Source organism: Labrus bergylta, chromosome 15, assembly GCF_963930695.1.
Source record: "Labrus bergylta chromosome 15, fLabBer1.1, whole genome shotgun sequence".
NCBI classification, from domain to species: Eukaryota; Metazoa; Chordata; class Actinopteri; order Labriformes; family Labridae; genus Labrus; species Labrus bergylta.
Genome location: NC_089209.1, coordinates 14,835,232 through 14,852,506, shown reverse-complemented (window position 1 = coordinate 14,852,506; position 17,275 = coordinate 14,835,232). Strand labels below are relative to the sequence as shown.

Here is a 17,275-nt window from a genome sequence, read left to right as displayed (position 1 = left end):
GATTGTCCTGTTGAGGGTTAAGAGATGAAGGAAAAGTAGTGACGTGAGGGAACATCACTGGAAGCTCTGTAAAGTTTAATTAAATGACGGAGATTCACATAAGTTCAAAGCTATAAATTTGGACATTGATTCCACAGGTGCTCACTGAAACTAGCTTTTGCTGTAAATGTCATATTACTGCTGCTCTTGTGTTTTTCTTCTTTATCTGCTTTACTACAACTTCAAACTTCGAAACGAGGTTGATATATTTAACATTTCTAAGGAACTACCTCAGTAATTTTCTTTAGGAAAGCCCCACGTTGCCTATTTTATTTCACTTAATGCCACGACTAGAAACAAAACATTTTCTAGCCTCATCTGATATTTGTCTTTCTATTTTAATGTAAGCCTCCAGTTTACTGTTCCTCCTGAATGTTTTTGAGCGGCCTGTTAGGAAAAGTCTTTAAACACATGTGGAACAATAAGGGTTTTAAAGGTATTTCACTTGTTCAAATCCTAAAGGGAATCAAGAGACAATTTCACATGTCTATGTTTGAATGCTATTAATAGTTGCCTTTTAATTTTTTTGGTTTACTCGGCCAAGAATTAATACAATGAAGATGTCATCAGTGGGAAAGAGAGAGGAGCAGATGAAACAAGGCGAGAAGGACAGGTTAATGTGGACATACAGCGAACGCAGTCCCAATGTTGACTACGAAGGAACGGTAGACTCTGTTTTCTTTTCTTCATGCTCAATATTGCTCTGTGAAAGTTCAGAGTAACTGTTTTATATATAGCCTACAGGTACGGGAACTACAGGTATTAATTTATCAAATAAATAATCTGTGTTGACATCTGAATACATTAGTTGCAACACGTAATTAATTGGGGAATATTAATGCTGGTAAGTTACTACAGCAGAGAATGTAGGCTACTACATTACATGTATTTGGTGTATTAGTGCATATCAAGCTATCTTATCGAGAGATTAAAACATCATTCTCTACAATTAAGTCCATCAGAGAATGACCGCGGAATCATCACCAACCCTAGTCAAAATAATGTAGTCAAAATTATAGGCTAATATATGATCTAATTTAGAATAACAGTTTGTTGGAAAGATGTTTTTTAAATTTATTTGACTTGTGCACCCATTTTTATAAGCCTCATGGCCAAAGTCAAACTACGTCAGTGTTTCTACTTGTTGTCTTATATGTATATTATATTGTCCTCCATCTCACTTTATTGTACTTCCGTTGATGTCTAAAACTTTGACCTAATCATTATCTGTTTTGAAAAATGACATAGAGTTATTCTCCACATTACTCTATAGACGTTGAACCTGCACCCTGCATTGATCCAATCAGAGTAGAAAACACAGACAGGATTTAGCATGCACCTAACAATCTGAATTTTAAGATATACTACTAACATACATTTCAAATCTTTTTCCACAATTAGTCAAACTTTGGTGAGGCATGCATTTGTATATTGTAAATATTGCTGCTGCTTTAATCTGTTGAAATGTGAAACAAGCATGTAATTACAAGTACTACTAAATTGCACTTTCAAATACTATATTTATTTTTCTCTTCTGGGATGAACAGTCTGATATATGAATCTACAGTAAGGCTTAACATTACATTTTCAGCATAATATTTCTCTTTTCTTCTAAAAACCAAAACATACAAAAAGAACTTTAGCACCATATGTTATTAATAATATTCATATTGTTCCCCAAAATAGGACATCAGTTTTGCTTCTTTTTTTTTTTTCAAAGAAAAGGGATCCCATGGAACAATTTAGTTACATTTTATAGTGAACAGTAACAAACAAAATCATTCCTAATATGTTCTCAGACACAGGTTGTATGAGTACACTTTCATAAAGATGCTACAGACTGTAGCAGATTTGCTAACCGACATTGTGCCAACTTTTGGAATACCCCGGATAACTCATGTACTTTTAGGGAGTATCCTGATAGATCTGTGTAAATACACCAACAAGCTAACACAATCTATAAATTGTTTGAATATAAACAAAGCAATATTTCCCAACAACTTTGATAACAATTTAAAAGAAATCAGCAGCAATTAATATGACAACCATAGTTGCGTCATTGGAATAACAGTTTCATTTTTAAACAAAATATTACAGCCAATTCTACAATAACAACAAAATATAGATACACACAGATTTAAGACATATAGATGACGGGAATTACAACACAGCAATCACGTTCTATATATATACTTTTTTTTCTCATTTTTCAGTAGAAGTACATTTGTGCTCCTATGCCCCGAAATATGCATTTATTCATCCTTCAGCTTCATTCTCTCAGAGAAAATAAATAAAGCAAATCCTAGTGCAGTGTAAATGAAAGTGAAAAGAAAACATACTTCATCCTGAAACCAGTATGATAAACATTATACAAGCAGTAGAGTTTTGTTTTGTGGTGTGTGTATTGGAAATTAAAATGGCACCATTGAAAGTTGAGTTCTGCTGTAAACTGTGCGGATTTAAGGTGCAAGCTCTTGAACATTTTAAGACTGCCAGTTTCTCTCAGTCGACTGAAAGTTCTTTGCTCTCACAAAGCCAACAAGTGGACTCTGCAGTCCACAGTGGTAGCACCTGTTAAATGTATTTATTCAGCACCAGGTTTATAACTAACATCAAAGCAAAAGGAAAAATGCACCTTTTATCATTTGAGCACACTGCTGCAGTAGTCAAACAGATGGACATGACTCCAAGGTACAGACCTAAACCAAGTCAAAATCTACAAAACCTGCTGCTACACATTGTTGCAGAAATTAGAGGGTTAGTTGTGCAATTGAGAGCACTAACATGCTAAATGTCAAGGGTCACTTCACAATGAGTTCTGAAGGCATGCTGGGAAATGGTGGTAAAACCAGGAAATGAGGTTATCCAATCAATCCAATCATTCCATTGAAAGAAAATGCAATAGAAGGTTGGTTGTTTTTTTGTTTTTTTTTTGCACATTTTATCATCATTGACACCTTCCATGTCTCATTACAACTGCAGGCATTATTGTTTGGCTAGAGGATGTGTTGTTCACACGAGACTAACAACACAAAAATGTTACGTCTTGGCACAACAAATCATTCATCATTGCAAGACAAAGGACAATGTACTGTAAAGGCATAGACAAAAGTACAAAACAATCATTGAGTAAATCGTTCTGTATCGTGGCTGGCATCTGTTAAGACTATCAATTAGGTATAGTCCAAAACGAACATGTTTGAGTTAAGACCAAACTACTGTTTCTAACTTGCTGAATCATTTGGGGCTGCTGTGATTGAGCTTACTCCAACGTAAATTAGATGAGGTAACCAACGTTCAAGTGAAGAAAATGTTCAGTATTGCCTTACTTTCTACTTTGTCTTTTTTTAGCAGAACCAGTGTGTAGGTTTCATGCTCTTAGTCAGTTTGTTTCTAACACTTTATCTAGGATATTGGTACGGTCCTGTAGATGAAAACTTGGAAGAATTACAAGATTCATCATGTTGTTGATAACTGAGGTGTAAGCTGACAGAATAGAGATCTTGGCTTGATCTTTTTTGGGTAGACAGACAGGAAATGCGGTTCCGTGTTGTCATAGTCTTGGTGAATGTGCTGGCACGTGAAACAGGTAAATAAAGACATTGACGTTGTTTGCGGACCTGGCTGCCATGGCTGGATTGAAGCATCCAAAGTAACAAGGCACAACAAGTACTGAGAAGAACAAGCCTTCTGTTCAAACGCTCTTGCTGTGTGCTGTAGCCTTTTAGTTGTGAAGGTTGGCAGGTAACGTAGCAGAAATAATTCTCTGTAAGGGATTTCTTGGTGACTTGGTTATAAATTGTGGAAACAGTTTCCTTCTGCGCTCTTGTGTTGTTCACTTTGAATCCTTGTATAATTTAAGGATAAAACAACAATCTTGTAGTCAATCATTTTACTAGAAATAGAATGTGGTAAAATAGTAGTTGAACTATATAAATACTTAAAATATACTGCTGTTTCAAAAAAATCCATAATTAGACATAAAGACTCTAAAACAAATTACTTTTATTTACTGCCATTACTACTACTCTAACGACACAGTCAAGCAAGCATAAATACTCTGCGTTTCACGACATTAAGCACCACTAGATGAAATACACCCCAGTTGTACATAGTCTTGTTTATAATGTTGTAGAATAACACATGTGTCTCAGACGCACACAGAAAAAAAAAGAATGAATCACAGTGTATTTGCACCTGATTTGGACAAGTGTCCGTGTCTGGAAAGGTTCAGCAGAGGTTAGAAAGGATGCAGGATATGCCAGGCAGCCAACTACCACAAAAAACTGCTCCCCCCCAGTTATAAGAATGATAGAGTATCATTCCCACAAAAAACGAAACATGCAAACAATATTTTAGTGGTCCCAGCCGAGGAGTGGTCCAGAATGCAGTATGTTAAGGAAAAAATGGAGACCCTTGAGGACATGCCTGGGGATGAGAACTGCATTGAGACACCCCTGAGTCAGCTGGTTCAGTGGTCTTGGTTGTTGGTCCTGAGGAACCCCTGTATTGGCTGTTTTGCTTAGGTTTTCTTAAAAAGTTTAACAATAATTGTTATTTATTTATCAACTAACTATTAACATGGCTGTTCATTCACTACAACAGAGAGGAACTACTCTGACTACTATGGTAAACAGTTAACAAGTTGTAACAAGTTGGTTGTTTGCATACTCATGTGTATCTATAAATGGTGTGTTGCATGGTTTCTCCACCCTAGCTGACCCAACAGTTCTCAATCACTCAGGGCTGAACATCGCTCTTAAGCTGAAGGGTGGCAGACCCTGGATATTGAAGCTCTTGGTTATGGCAGTGTACCTCATTGCATGTTCTCATGTCAGGATCTCCAGTTGTTCAGCCTCAACCTCGTTGTTCAGTTACCAGAGAGTATTTATTTGGGAGTGCACCAAGGCCCAGCACCGCAGAGATGGGGTAGAGGGTGGAGCAGCAACCAAGGAAGGAGCCGAACAATCGGCAAAAGAACAGAACCATGGGAAAGGGCTGAAGAGAAACACAGACAAGATAGTGAACTCATCACCCTGTAAGCATTCTTGGATCCTCTAATACCTTATAATGTTCTTCTAGTATTGGTGTCGATAGCATTATCGGTATACCCATTCCAGTATTAGGTATGGGTATACCGGGGGTATAAGATAGCCCCCAGTACTGCTTAAAAATCCGGTACATTCAATTTGCAAGTATGACAGACAATGCATCTGTCCAAACATGACCAATTAGGTAAAAAAAACAACCACTTTCAGATCAGTGGTTTTTCACCAAGTTATTCATATTATATTCAGATGCTACTATTGGCAAATACGGAAATCTAGGTATCAAACTCAGTTTTATAATTTTCTTATTTCATGCCCTTTTCCACATTCTGTCAACATGTTCATTTCCAACCCTGGCAAAACCCCCCTCTTACCTTTAACCTGGACTTTCACAGTTCCTGCTATTTTACAGTACGATGTTAGCAGGCACATGTAGCCACAGCTAAGCAGAGAGCCAGTGAGCCAGGAGAAAGGAATCTCTGTTTGATGCAGTGTTCTTGGGCATCCCTTGTTGGACCATTTGTACTAATGCCTTAAACTAACATCATGCCAAACACTGCAATGTAAAAAACACACATTATATATTCAGATGAGTTATTGAGTAAATAGGTAAAGGTGGAGTATGAAATGCATTCATTTTTCTATTGTACTTTTCAGTAGCCCTCTGGAAGATTTCATCAAGCTCCTTTGACTTAGAAGGCATGTTGTTTTTTTCTGTCATGTGTGTAGACGGTGGCTGTCCTGTTGTTGAGATCTTCTGCAGGTTCAGCAGGTAGATGTATCAGTACAACACAGCAGGCCTATAGATGGCACACATTTTGCAGGGTCTTGTTCTACTGGTTCAAAAGGGGGAGATAAATGAGGGACACCATACTCCAAGATGTGATTTGGCTTTTTCTCATTTACACTAGCAGGTATCAGAACAGTTGTACACCCTTATAAGAGTATAACCTCTTTGAGGGCACACTGATTTTGAGGAGTTTTACCTTTTAACACTGCACAGCACAACATTTTCTGTTATGTAAAAATAATGTGTGTTCTGACAAAATATCATTATGTCAAGGACTATAAATAGAGACACAAATATTCACTTAAGTATCATAGAATAGAAATTTCTTCTTAGATTTGAGATCATTTGAGTTTTTTCGAGAGCTTAGTACAAGTCTTTGCACCCATTAAGCATATATTATTCAAACCAAAACATTTTCTGACAAGAAAAGAATCTAAGGAGGTTTGATAAAGGATTATCTCTTCTTATTTCTGGGATTCAGAAGGGAATGGTGGAGGATTCCCTGAAGACTGTCTTTGCACTTCAAGAAAAGGTGTGTTATGGAACACATTTCTTCTGCTGACATCCTTCATTCAACTTTTTACAAGATGCCTATACAATCTTTTGACTAAGTCTTTGGAATGTTTTTTAACTATGACTTTCTAACAACCAATTTAGAAAAGTTGTGCTCATTTTTACTACATTCTATCTTTCATCCATTATTGTGTTTATTAACCTATATATTGATATTTTGTGCTGTCATACCATTGGGCATAAATGACCAAGCAAGGCATGCTGTTATAGCTTGCCTCCACTGGAGGGCTCTCTACACTGTACAAATTTAATATATGGGTGGAACTGATTGAAGGTCAGTGTGCTTCTTTTTTCTTCCATACATGATGCGATTACGATTAAGGATTTTGACCAAAAATAGTACATTACAGTTGGATACAGTTGAGCCACGTAAGCTCTTAAAGGGAAAATCCATTTAAAATTGCTTCTCTTGGACAAATGTATGATTGTGTCCCTCTGGTATAGTATTGTGATAGAAATTTCAGTGCTTTGTCTCCATTCGTGGGCTAGGTTCTTGGTAAACATCATCATTCATTTCAATAATATACATAAGAATGGCAGTAAATGTTCGGGATGTGCAAAGACCTCCTCCATCATTCCCATCAGGCTTTGCACCAGTCCCCTGTCACAGGGACATACAATATGCCCTTCACAAGTATTCACAGGTTGAGTCACCAATACAGTATAATGTATTAAACACATTTCATAATGAAACATTCATATGTTATCTACATACTCATACAGAACCATCCTCTGTCGATGCAGAGGGATTTATATGAGACCTCTGAATATATCACATAAGATACTGTAGGTTCATGATTTCCTCTCTGTGCTGTATGTGTTTTCAAAAAATAAATCATGACTATGTATTTAGAGTGTCTGGACAGATTTTTCAGTAGACAAAAAACACTTCTCCGTCAGAGAAACTGAATGATCGTAGGAGAGAAGAGAAGTGTGCCAAATGAAGAGAGAGATTAAATCTTGAGGATAGAGGAAGCAGAATGAAAGAAAGGTAACGCAAGTGCATTGCTGTGTCTAAGAGGAGGTTACAGAAGATGCCTTCAGAAGGAGGATTCGTACTGCAGGAGCTCATAAAGAAGCGGACCGTCCCTATACCTGATGCCCGCCGCATTCGGGCTAATATACTGTAGCACGTTAATGGTCCTGCGCAAGCGCCGATCCACAAAGTGTGCATCCCAGGCTGGGTATCGTTTTCTGGGCATGTCTATCTTGATGAGAGGACCCTCAGGACGGATGGGCCTTCCAGCTGCATCCACAGGTTCCGTGGACCTCACCTGGAAAACTGGAAGGCAGGTGTCCGTGGCTGTTTCATCTGACTCTGCGTGTTCTCCTGCCAGACCCCGTGTGGGAGTGGCCTGAGAGCCTCGAGGGCCAGGTGTGGGAGCCATAGGCTCGGCTTCAGGGGGTAATGGAAGACCCCACAGCAACTCAGCACAGCAGGAGCTGGCCAGCACCCTCAGCTGGGGGCCCATTGGGTGCAGCACCCCGTAATAGAGAACCATACAGGCCACACCTGAAGCAAAGCACAGGAAGACACCGCAGAGGGCTAAAGAGGCATAGGCGTCAGTGGTGGCTGGGTCTCGGTACGCATACCAAAGGAAGCTGAGGATGGCGTTCTCTAACAGTACCAACGTGTAATAGGCTACCATTCTGTACCGCGTCCGGCCCTCACGCACATTGAACCAGCAGAAGACGTATACCACACCAACCACCATGTTGAACAGTACCTCTTCCCATTTGGACATGCAGAAGTCGGTGCCGCCATGGATGACCCAGAAAGCCATGGCACACCAGTGGAGCACCACAAAAATGCCAAAGTAGATGTGGAAAACAGAGGCAAACAGGGCAAGGGAGAGCACCCGGGACGAAATGGTAAAAAGGCGCCAGAACAGGTGCACCAGGGCACCTCGGTAACTCATGCTCTTCTTATCGTCCCGTGAATCACGCAGTAGTTTGTGGTAAGAGGCTAGCACCCAGGCCAGGGACAGTAGGGAGGTCATGGCAGAAAAACCTGGAATTATAGACAGAGAGAGAAAAGTAAAGCAGGGAAGACAATGAATGGCAAGAATAAAAGAAACTGCAGAAAACATTGGAAATTAAAAGAAAAATCCATTTCATAACTGAAAAGAAACATATTATCTTGGCTTTGCTGCAACTCTACTTGCTACAGTATATTCATTCCAGCCAAGCAATCCATCACATCTCTGAAAGGCATATTATTTTCGAGATCATCATAGGTCATTCAGTCAACACAGTCTCCATTTACTGAAACAATTCAGTTTCCTTAAGACTGGTATTATAGTGGAGACAGCAGATATGTCAGAGCAGCAACCTGCTACATGAAAAATGATACAGAGTTATCTGCAGAGCAGCAGCATGGTGCCTCTCAGCAAATGTATTGATGGCATTTCCTTAGACACCCAGACAGGGAAGGGGATCACTTGTTGGTATTCAATTACCTCATTCCGTTGGGAGCTTTAATAGATGAGGAAACTGCAAGAGTAAAAAAGGGTTTCAAATACAAGAGTGTGGAGTGGTAGAAATTGGATACAGAGGTGGGGATCCTGCAAAATGTAAATGAAGTGATATGGGAACTTCACACAAAATGGAAGAAAGCCCATTGATAAAAACAGTATGCCAAAAAAAAAAGACAACACAAAAACAAAATCACACTCTCAAGTTGCATGTTAAAAAACTTAAAGAGTCCCTTACACTGCAGCCACTCAGCCTTGTTGCTCTGGATCATGATGCAGAGCTGCAGCACCAGCTGAGGGGCACTTTCTAAGAAGGTCTCCAGCAGTCGCAGCATGTTGACATCGGCATACTCGTACATCATGGCCCAGTAAAAGCGCCGCTGGTTCTCTTTCTGCCGGTGACTTTGTATACCGAGGTACATGGTGCGGATGTACCTGCAGAGAGGAAAAAGACAGAGTGTAAGACAACCCAATAATGCAAACATTCACTGTTCAGTATACCTGCGCGTGGAGCTCAAGCAACACTAGAGGGCATACTAAGCTACACTATGTACCCTGCAGTAAAATATTAAAATCTGCATTCATGAGGAGTTGGGATTCTAAATAATTTCAAGGGACTTGTACTCATGAATTAAGTTGACATTTGTCGACCCAAACACTTTGCGCTTTTAGAGGCTGTACTGTTAAAAAGGAAAATAGAAAAACTGGAGAACTACAGAGAGAGAGTCTCCTCATCAAAACCATTGCTTCCCTGGGAATAAGTTATGACTTGCATATCTGAGCATCTTTACAGAGTACCACTGCCTTGCCTTAAGCAGCAGTCTCAGGACCCATTGTCAATTGTCGGACAATATATGTGTAGGATGGTCAATCTTTCTTTCTTTTGTGTGTGTGGAGGGAGGTGGGGGTCTGTAGGGCAAGATTTCCTTTTTGGTGCACTAGTTATTGTTTACATGTTCCCTATAACTTCAGAAGCAAGAACTTAGTTGACCTATGACCGGATTGTAAAGTGGCTCATATATGCAGATGTCCGTTTTCAGTGATTCATTTAAATGTAATCATGGTGAGATAGCAGATGGATTCTGGTTTTGCTCTTTGCATGGAATGTTTTCCTGCTTTGCATTAAAGCCTGCTGAAAAGCTGATGGACAATACTACTTGGGCTCCAATCAGAAACCAGAATGCTTCCAACACTTAAACCTCAACTACAGATTTCGTATTTATTTGCAGGATCACTTTATGGTTTATGAATGTAAAGACTGGTATTTTGCCGTTGCCTCTTTTGGTCATTATTGGAGGCCTACAGTAAGGAAGCCAACCGTTTTAATCTTACTGCATTTTAATGTTATAGACACTGGACTGGCTTTTCAATGACTGACAGGGCTTTATAATAGTGACAAGATTATTGTGTAGCCAGAGAGATTTTAGGTAATGCAGCTGAGAAGTGGCGGCTAATTCAATCAAGCTCCCGTTTCAATCAAGGCCGAACCCCTGCTTTTTTCTTGAAAGAACAAGACACCAGAGGTCTTTGTTCACTGCTGAGCAAAAATGTTACATGCTCAGTTCTGTGATATAGCTAATTAAGATCTTAATCTTCCTTGGGTATGGATCTTAGAATTGGAGTGCAGCAGCTGGAGTCGCCAATTAATGTTTGCAGGGGAGGATGAGTAAGCAATAAAGAAGAAAACATTTAAAGATTGAAGCTTTGTTCCAAAACATCCAACAAAAGAAAACAAAGGCAACAAAAAAGGGAAACAGCCGTCTTGTTTGCTTGAATCTCTAAAATATGTCTTGAATATGTTAGCTCATTCTGCCTGTAAGGAAACAATCTCTGAAGCCAGCATGACAGTTTTATTTGGTTATAGTTATCTAAACAGCAACTTTATCCCAATGCATATGGCTGCAGGGCCTATCTGCCTGAGCTGCCAGAGTGGCCAAATAAATCCAGCACTTGATGTGAAGGCAGTCAAGCAAGGACAATAGTGTAGCAAGGACAGAAATAGACTAGACAGTAGCACTCCCCCAACAAATTGAGAGTCCATCGATCTAAATTCAGTCTACTCAAAGTGAGACACAAATTCACAACAGCATAACAAACAAATCCCCAAAAATGCTTATGAGTGGCTTTCAATATAATTAGCTTCTGCATAAGCTGTTGGGGAAGAGATTACTGTTTATTTTGAAATGAGCTCGACAACAGTGCACTCTAAAGAAAGCAGCGTATAGGTTCTGATTGCTTTGGGTTATTGTTTGGCAAAGATTGAAGCATTCAAATTCCATCTAGTCTCCAGACTTTAAAAAAAACCCATCTCTTTAAAACAAACCCGACCTTCAGTTAAATGTGATTAGGGGGAACATGAAATATATGTTCAGTGCATATTTAAGGGTGTAGCACAATGACTTGTGCTCACAAAGTCATAAATATCCTGTGATCTTGAGGAAATTGATTCAAGGTTATCATACTTGTGTTATAAATAATTATTTCAAGCTATTCAGACAAACAAATTGTGTTTCAAACACTTGGTCATTTCATGGCTACGGACATTAGCATGGTCTGATGGGGGATCATTAAAAACACCAATACATTGAACAGTGTTACAGAAGCAAGACATCTCATTCTCAACAAATAAAACGAGAAAAAAAGAAAATTGAGTGCTCTTATTTTTGCCAACTACAAAGCTTTTTCTGCTTGGCTTTTATTTTTTCTGACAGAGCTGGCAAACCTCTACATGCTGCAGTCTTTCACTTAGTCAGTCAATTAGCCAACCTGAAGAGACAGCCAGTTTCCCAAAAGGTGCGAAAACAACAAAGAAAAATACAATGGAATAAAAAACATCCACACAACAATAGCTCCGGAATAAAATACATTGTTGCAGCTATTGAACAACGTGTAGCTCTACGAAACATTATGAAAGATCTTACAATGATATATGCAATGATACTATGTAACCAACATTTTGCAGTCATAAGTCATAGAATAAACATTTTGTCAACATACTCAGTGCTATTGGGTTAAAATAAAGTACATAAAGTTTTGCCTTTAACTCTGTCTATAGCCCAGTTATGGCCTCCCATAAACACTGAGCTGAGGCTGCTAATGCTCTGCAGTAATCAAAAAGAGAAAAAGGTCCGGCTGTGAGGTTAATTTTGGAGCACAGGGATGGTGGTCTTTCTCGGGACAGTGGACAGGCGAAACAAGCAGAGGGGCAAAATGTACAAAAGTTTTTTTTTTTTGGGATCAATAGCTCTGGGCTGTAAGAGTTAGCATTATATCCAGCAGTAAAGGCTGGCATTCCGTGACATTTTCAGTCGGACTGGTAAATGTCAGAGGGAACAAGTCAACCCGTCTCCCTCACTAATGACATGCCACCGAGACCTACACAGGCCCTTTGTCTCCATCCCCCAATTTCCATTAGTCTGTATTCCACTGATCCGTCTCACTGGTCTGTAGAGCCTCCATCAGAAACAGTAATCTTCATCGCCTTCGTGCTCACTTTGAAAAAACAAGACTCTGTAGCCTTGCTAGCAGCTCTTTGAGGCTGTACGCCAGCAGAGCAGTGATTTAAGAAAATGCTGATAGAAGCATGCTCACAATGACAAAACTGACATCCTGCAGTTTTTATGTATGTATGTGTTTATGAAATGCAAAAAATACAAAAAGGGAAATTTGTTGACATGCAAGCGAGACAAGCAATACATGCAAAGGAAGATTTAGTACATTTGTGGTTTATTTTTTTTCCCCTTTTCAGATATCCATTTTTACAATTTGGCCCAGTCTGTGTCCAAGCTTCCAGCATTGCAGAAGCATGACATGTAAAGAAACACTAGGGGCTTCATATAAACACACTCTCTGACATGCACACACACACAGCGCTGTTCTTTCCTGCTGGCTCCACCGTCTTTTAGTGATCTTGTCTTGCCCCTGTTACGCCTCTGTCAGTACCAGTGATGTTCAAGTTACTGGAAATGTGTAACCAGTTGGTTACTATTATCAAAAAGCAACTGAGTTACTAACTGAGTTACTGAATTTTAAAAAGAAACTAGTTACTTGTGACAGTAACCACCTACTACATACTACTATCGGAAGTAGAATGCAATATGTCCTGAAAAATAAGAGTATGTACTGCATACTGCATACTACGTTCAACAATAGTATGTATGACTGCCAGTAGGTGGTTATTTTGCAGTATGACAGACTGGTGTGCGGTCTTGGAATGCAGAAGTAAACAGCAGCCCAGCTGACAACAAATGTCACTACAGTGTAGCATCCATTTACAGTATAAAAAAAACTCGCAAGTGACTCATGTCAATAATGTCAATAAACCTTAATTTTATGAAATTGTTGGCTATTTCATGTAAAGTAATGAGTGCTTTTAAATGTCTGAAATTGTAAATGTGCTATTCAATTTAAAAAAAGTAACTAAATACACGACCAGTTACCATAAATAGTGGAGTGTTACTCCCAACACTGGTCACTACTTCTAATGAAAGGGCTTGTGGTAATGAAAGAGGTGTGAAGGCTTGGTACCACCATTGCACCTCAGGGACATTCATATTGAAAGTGAGATGTTTCAGGGGTGTAGATATTCTACTTTAGTTGTTAATATGAAAAAGACATGACTTAGATTACTTAGAGCTTTTTTATTGCTCATTCATTTCCCCATATATGTTGGTACCAATTAAGTGTTATTTCCAGGAAACTTCCTGAAAACATTTCATTTTTCAAAAAAATATCAATTGTTTCTAAAAATGTTCAATTTATGGTGGGATTAAAAGAAAATGTATACAATGTTGTATAAATATAATGGAAATCTGTCAATAGTGGTTGAGATATTTCAGTCAACACCAAATGGATGGAACCAACAAAAACACAGACCTTCTTTACCTCTGTATTTAGTGCTCCATCCATATTACTGTCTGCCATTCATTAAAAACTGGCACTCCAGCTCTTTATTAATACAATGGATAATAAAAGTTCTCACTGTACACACTCACACCAATCCCTTTCCTCTCAGATTAAACACTTTGTTAGCTCATATCCTCCAGTTCAGAAAAAAAAGAAAAAAAAAAAAACACTTTGCAGTTAAACACTTCGGGTTTCCCGGCTGTCAGAAAAATCAGATCTTACTCCATCACATCTCCAGCACAGGCACACGTGTCTGAGTCTCACATACAACCCGGGATTGTGATGCACACTGTTAACTCTCCCACTGTGCCTTTTTCAGATGTAGTAACACAAATGGCTCTCTAAAAATAAACACACACAGACACACACATGAGTGCACAGACGTACTTGTCAGTGCTGTAGGTAATGGGGGATTTCCTCTCCTTTTTGAGACACATTTGTCAGATGGATCTCTCTCTCTCTCTCTCTCTCTCTCTCTCTCTCTCTCTCTCTCTGACTTCCTCCCCTTCCTCCCCTGCTCTCACTCCACTTAGCCTGTGGTCCACTCCTTGATGCTTCCTTCCTTTCTCACCCCCCTTACTCTCCTTCCCTTTTAGCTCAATAGCTCCTCTCTAGGACTCCTCATGAATTATTTGTAGTAAGATCATAGCAATCGCTCACGGCTCGTTAGGCAGCGTATGCACGGTCTAACAGCTCGCCGCTGTGTCCGGGTCGTGTTCCAAGCTCAGACGTCTGCCCCTACCGTCGAGACATGGGCAGCCATTAGCACCACAACACACACACACACACACACACACACACACACACACACACACACACACACACAGACACACACACACAAATACAATTTTAAACTTTTTTAGATCTGACCATGAGAAGCAATGAGACACAGGTGACAGGTCAAATGAAAGAAACACAAGCGCTGTGTGATCTGATATAATGTGATCACGTGCACTGCTCTATATTGAACAGTTTTGATTATTTTGACAATATAAATAGAACTTACAACAATTATTTTCCTGAAGTAATGGATACACTTTATGTAACATGCTTTAAATTGTGTATTAGACTGTTTTACTGACTGTATTCTTTTTGTTAAAGAAAAAAAGCAGTTCAATCAATTAATTAAACATTTTCATGTGAAACATGTGTCTTTCTGATGCTCTCCCATGAAGGGCCAAACGCTAACTTAGCTTGTCTAAGTTAGCATTCCTTAAAGGGGCTATATGTAACTTTCAAAAATACTGCATTTGTAGTGACACCGCATGGCCGTTATAGGCGAAGTGCACCAGTAACCTGTTGCTCGCTCTCCCTCGCGTGCTCGTCATACGTGCTCGTACGTACACAAACGAGCATCATAATCAGCCTCGAAACACTGGATATTTACCGGCATAATGTTTACAGAGGAGGTAAGTGGTCATACACATGTGAAAGTCTGTGAAGTAGTCAACGCTCTCTTGCAAAGTCAGGATGTCCTGTGAAGTGCAAAGCTGCCACTACTTTCCACGTTTTTAGCTAAATGTTTCCATGTTTGTCAAGAGGTACCTTATCTTTTAAGAATAGCCAAAGTAGCCAACACATTTACTTTTTGGTATTGGTAAAAACATTTTTTGTTTGTTTTTTATTTAACAGATGGCATGTACTTCTCCATCACGAGCTCTCCTTTGCTGGGTGTGTATTTTGTGCATTCAAATACTGGCGAACACCTTGTACACATACACCATGTGGACTCCTGGTCTATGTTGTTTTGCTTTCTCCTCCAAAGTCATTGACCAGTGAGTCATCAGACCACCCCTACACTAATCCCTTGAGTGGGTGGTTCGAAAGAGCACACACCCATACGCACACACACCGAGCCAAGTTTAACAGCATCTGTCTTCTAAGTCATGTCCGTGGGAGGGCCCAGGGATTCAGACTGCATTCATCTTGTCATAAGCTGATTCATAAGAAGATCATAACTATTACAGCAGAGCTTAAACAGGTGGATTCTAACAAGACGCTAAGCACGGGGGACACATAGCATACGCAAGGCCTGAGGGGTTTTGAAAAGGGGTGTGTGTGTGTGTGTGTGTGTGTGTGTGTGTGTGTGTGTGTGTGTGTGTGTGTGTGTGTGTGTGTGTGTGTGTGTGTGTGTGTGTGTGTGTGTGTGTGTGTGTGTGTGTGTGTGTGTGTGTGTGTGTGTGTGTGTGTGTGTGTGTGTGTGTGTGTGTAAGGTGTGGGCAATGCCAGCTGCAGTGAGTCACCCCCTGAGTCACTCTGAGGGGCCGCCACTGACTCTCAATGAGGTTTAAACCTCCTTTATCAGGCAGATTGCATCTGATTCTCCTCCTCTTTATCTTTACTTCTCTGTGTCTTTCTCACTTTTTGTAACAGCCAAACTCGCTACTAAGACAATTTAATTTCTACGTGTTAAGTTTTGTCCTTTTTTTTTTCCAGTGCTAATTATTTCCTGTGGAAAGAAGGGGTGGGTGAATGTGGGAGTTGTGGTATAGTTACAGCAGGTACTGCTTATTGATGCCATTGCTGTCTCCTCTCTACCTGTACTGCTTCACTGAATCATGAATCATGAATCCAGAATCGTTTTGAATAGAAAAATTGATTCTGAATCGAATCGTGACCCTAAGAATCGAAATTGAATCGTGAGACACCCTTAAGATTCTCAGCCCTATAGTTGCAGCCCACCTATTGATCTGGACGCTGTGGTTTGATTAATTTTTAAGGCCTTTAGCCCTGTAGTTAGAGTTGTAATGTTGAATTCTTGTTTAATGATTTTGAATCCCATAGTCTCTATTGCGTGTGAAACCTGCTCCTTTAACTCTCAAGGATGCGAGTATAAAATTGCTTACAGTGACACAGTTACGGCTTTCACGCTTTCAGAAATCTCCTGAAAAACTCAGGATGTTTCCAGGAGATACTGTATGTGTGAACGCAAACAGCCAAATTTTTCGCTCTGACTTCACCCGGAGTTTCTCCTGCTAGACCCCTAGTATTTTCTCCGCAGCCAGTCAGAATGGGCTGATGTGAGAACGCCGCAGGAGATTCTCTGCAGAATTCGCCTCGAGCGAGTGGAGGGGGAGTGACGTTTGTATACTGTGACTGCTGCACGGTGCATAGAGTTACTGCACGCGACCGCTACGATCTCCCTGCACATAATTAAACGGCTGCATTATGTTTTCTGTTCGTCAGTATGTTGTTCTCCACTCTTTTGTGGATGTTGTCATTCCGTTGTCCTACACGTAGCATTGATATAAAGGCAAATATTGTCATTATAGCGTCGTGCGGCAGACTCTGTTGCTTCGGCCGCTACTTCCGCATTGTTTTTTTACGGCACGTCATACCAAATACTGTCATACCACCCCCAGTCACGTCTGCCAGGGATAGTCTCCAGCTGTGATGAGCATATGTGAACAGCCAGGTTAGGAGAATCTCTGGAGAGAGAGATTGCA

At 39.9% G+C, this 17,275-nt stretch overlaps 1 protein-coding gene across 2 annotated transcripts in view; it reads right to left on the bottom strand.

The window, feature by feature from the left end:
* Positions 1-1,539: 1,539 nt before the first annotated feature.
* The window catches only part of xkr6b (XK, Kell blood group complex subunit-related family, member 6b), a 59,999-nt gene continuing 44,263 nt past the window's right edge, over positions 1,540-17,275 (bottom strand). The window contains exons 2-4 of one of the 2 annotated variants that reach the window (XR_010668779.1): positions 9,163-9,359; positions 5,462-8,461; positions 1,540-5,037 (exon numbers count right to left, since the gene is read on the bottom strand). Coding sequence is in view for 1 of the 2 variants with exons in the window: in XM_020638872.2 (XP_020494528.1) it covers positions 7,491-8,461; positions 9,163-9,359 (1,168 nt within the window). In the remaining variant the exon portion in view is untranslated. Of the gene's footprint in view, positions 8,462-9,162; positions 9,360-17,275 lie in introns of both variants that reach the window. The other variant, XM_020638872.2, reaches the window with a different exon arrangement.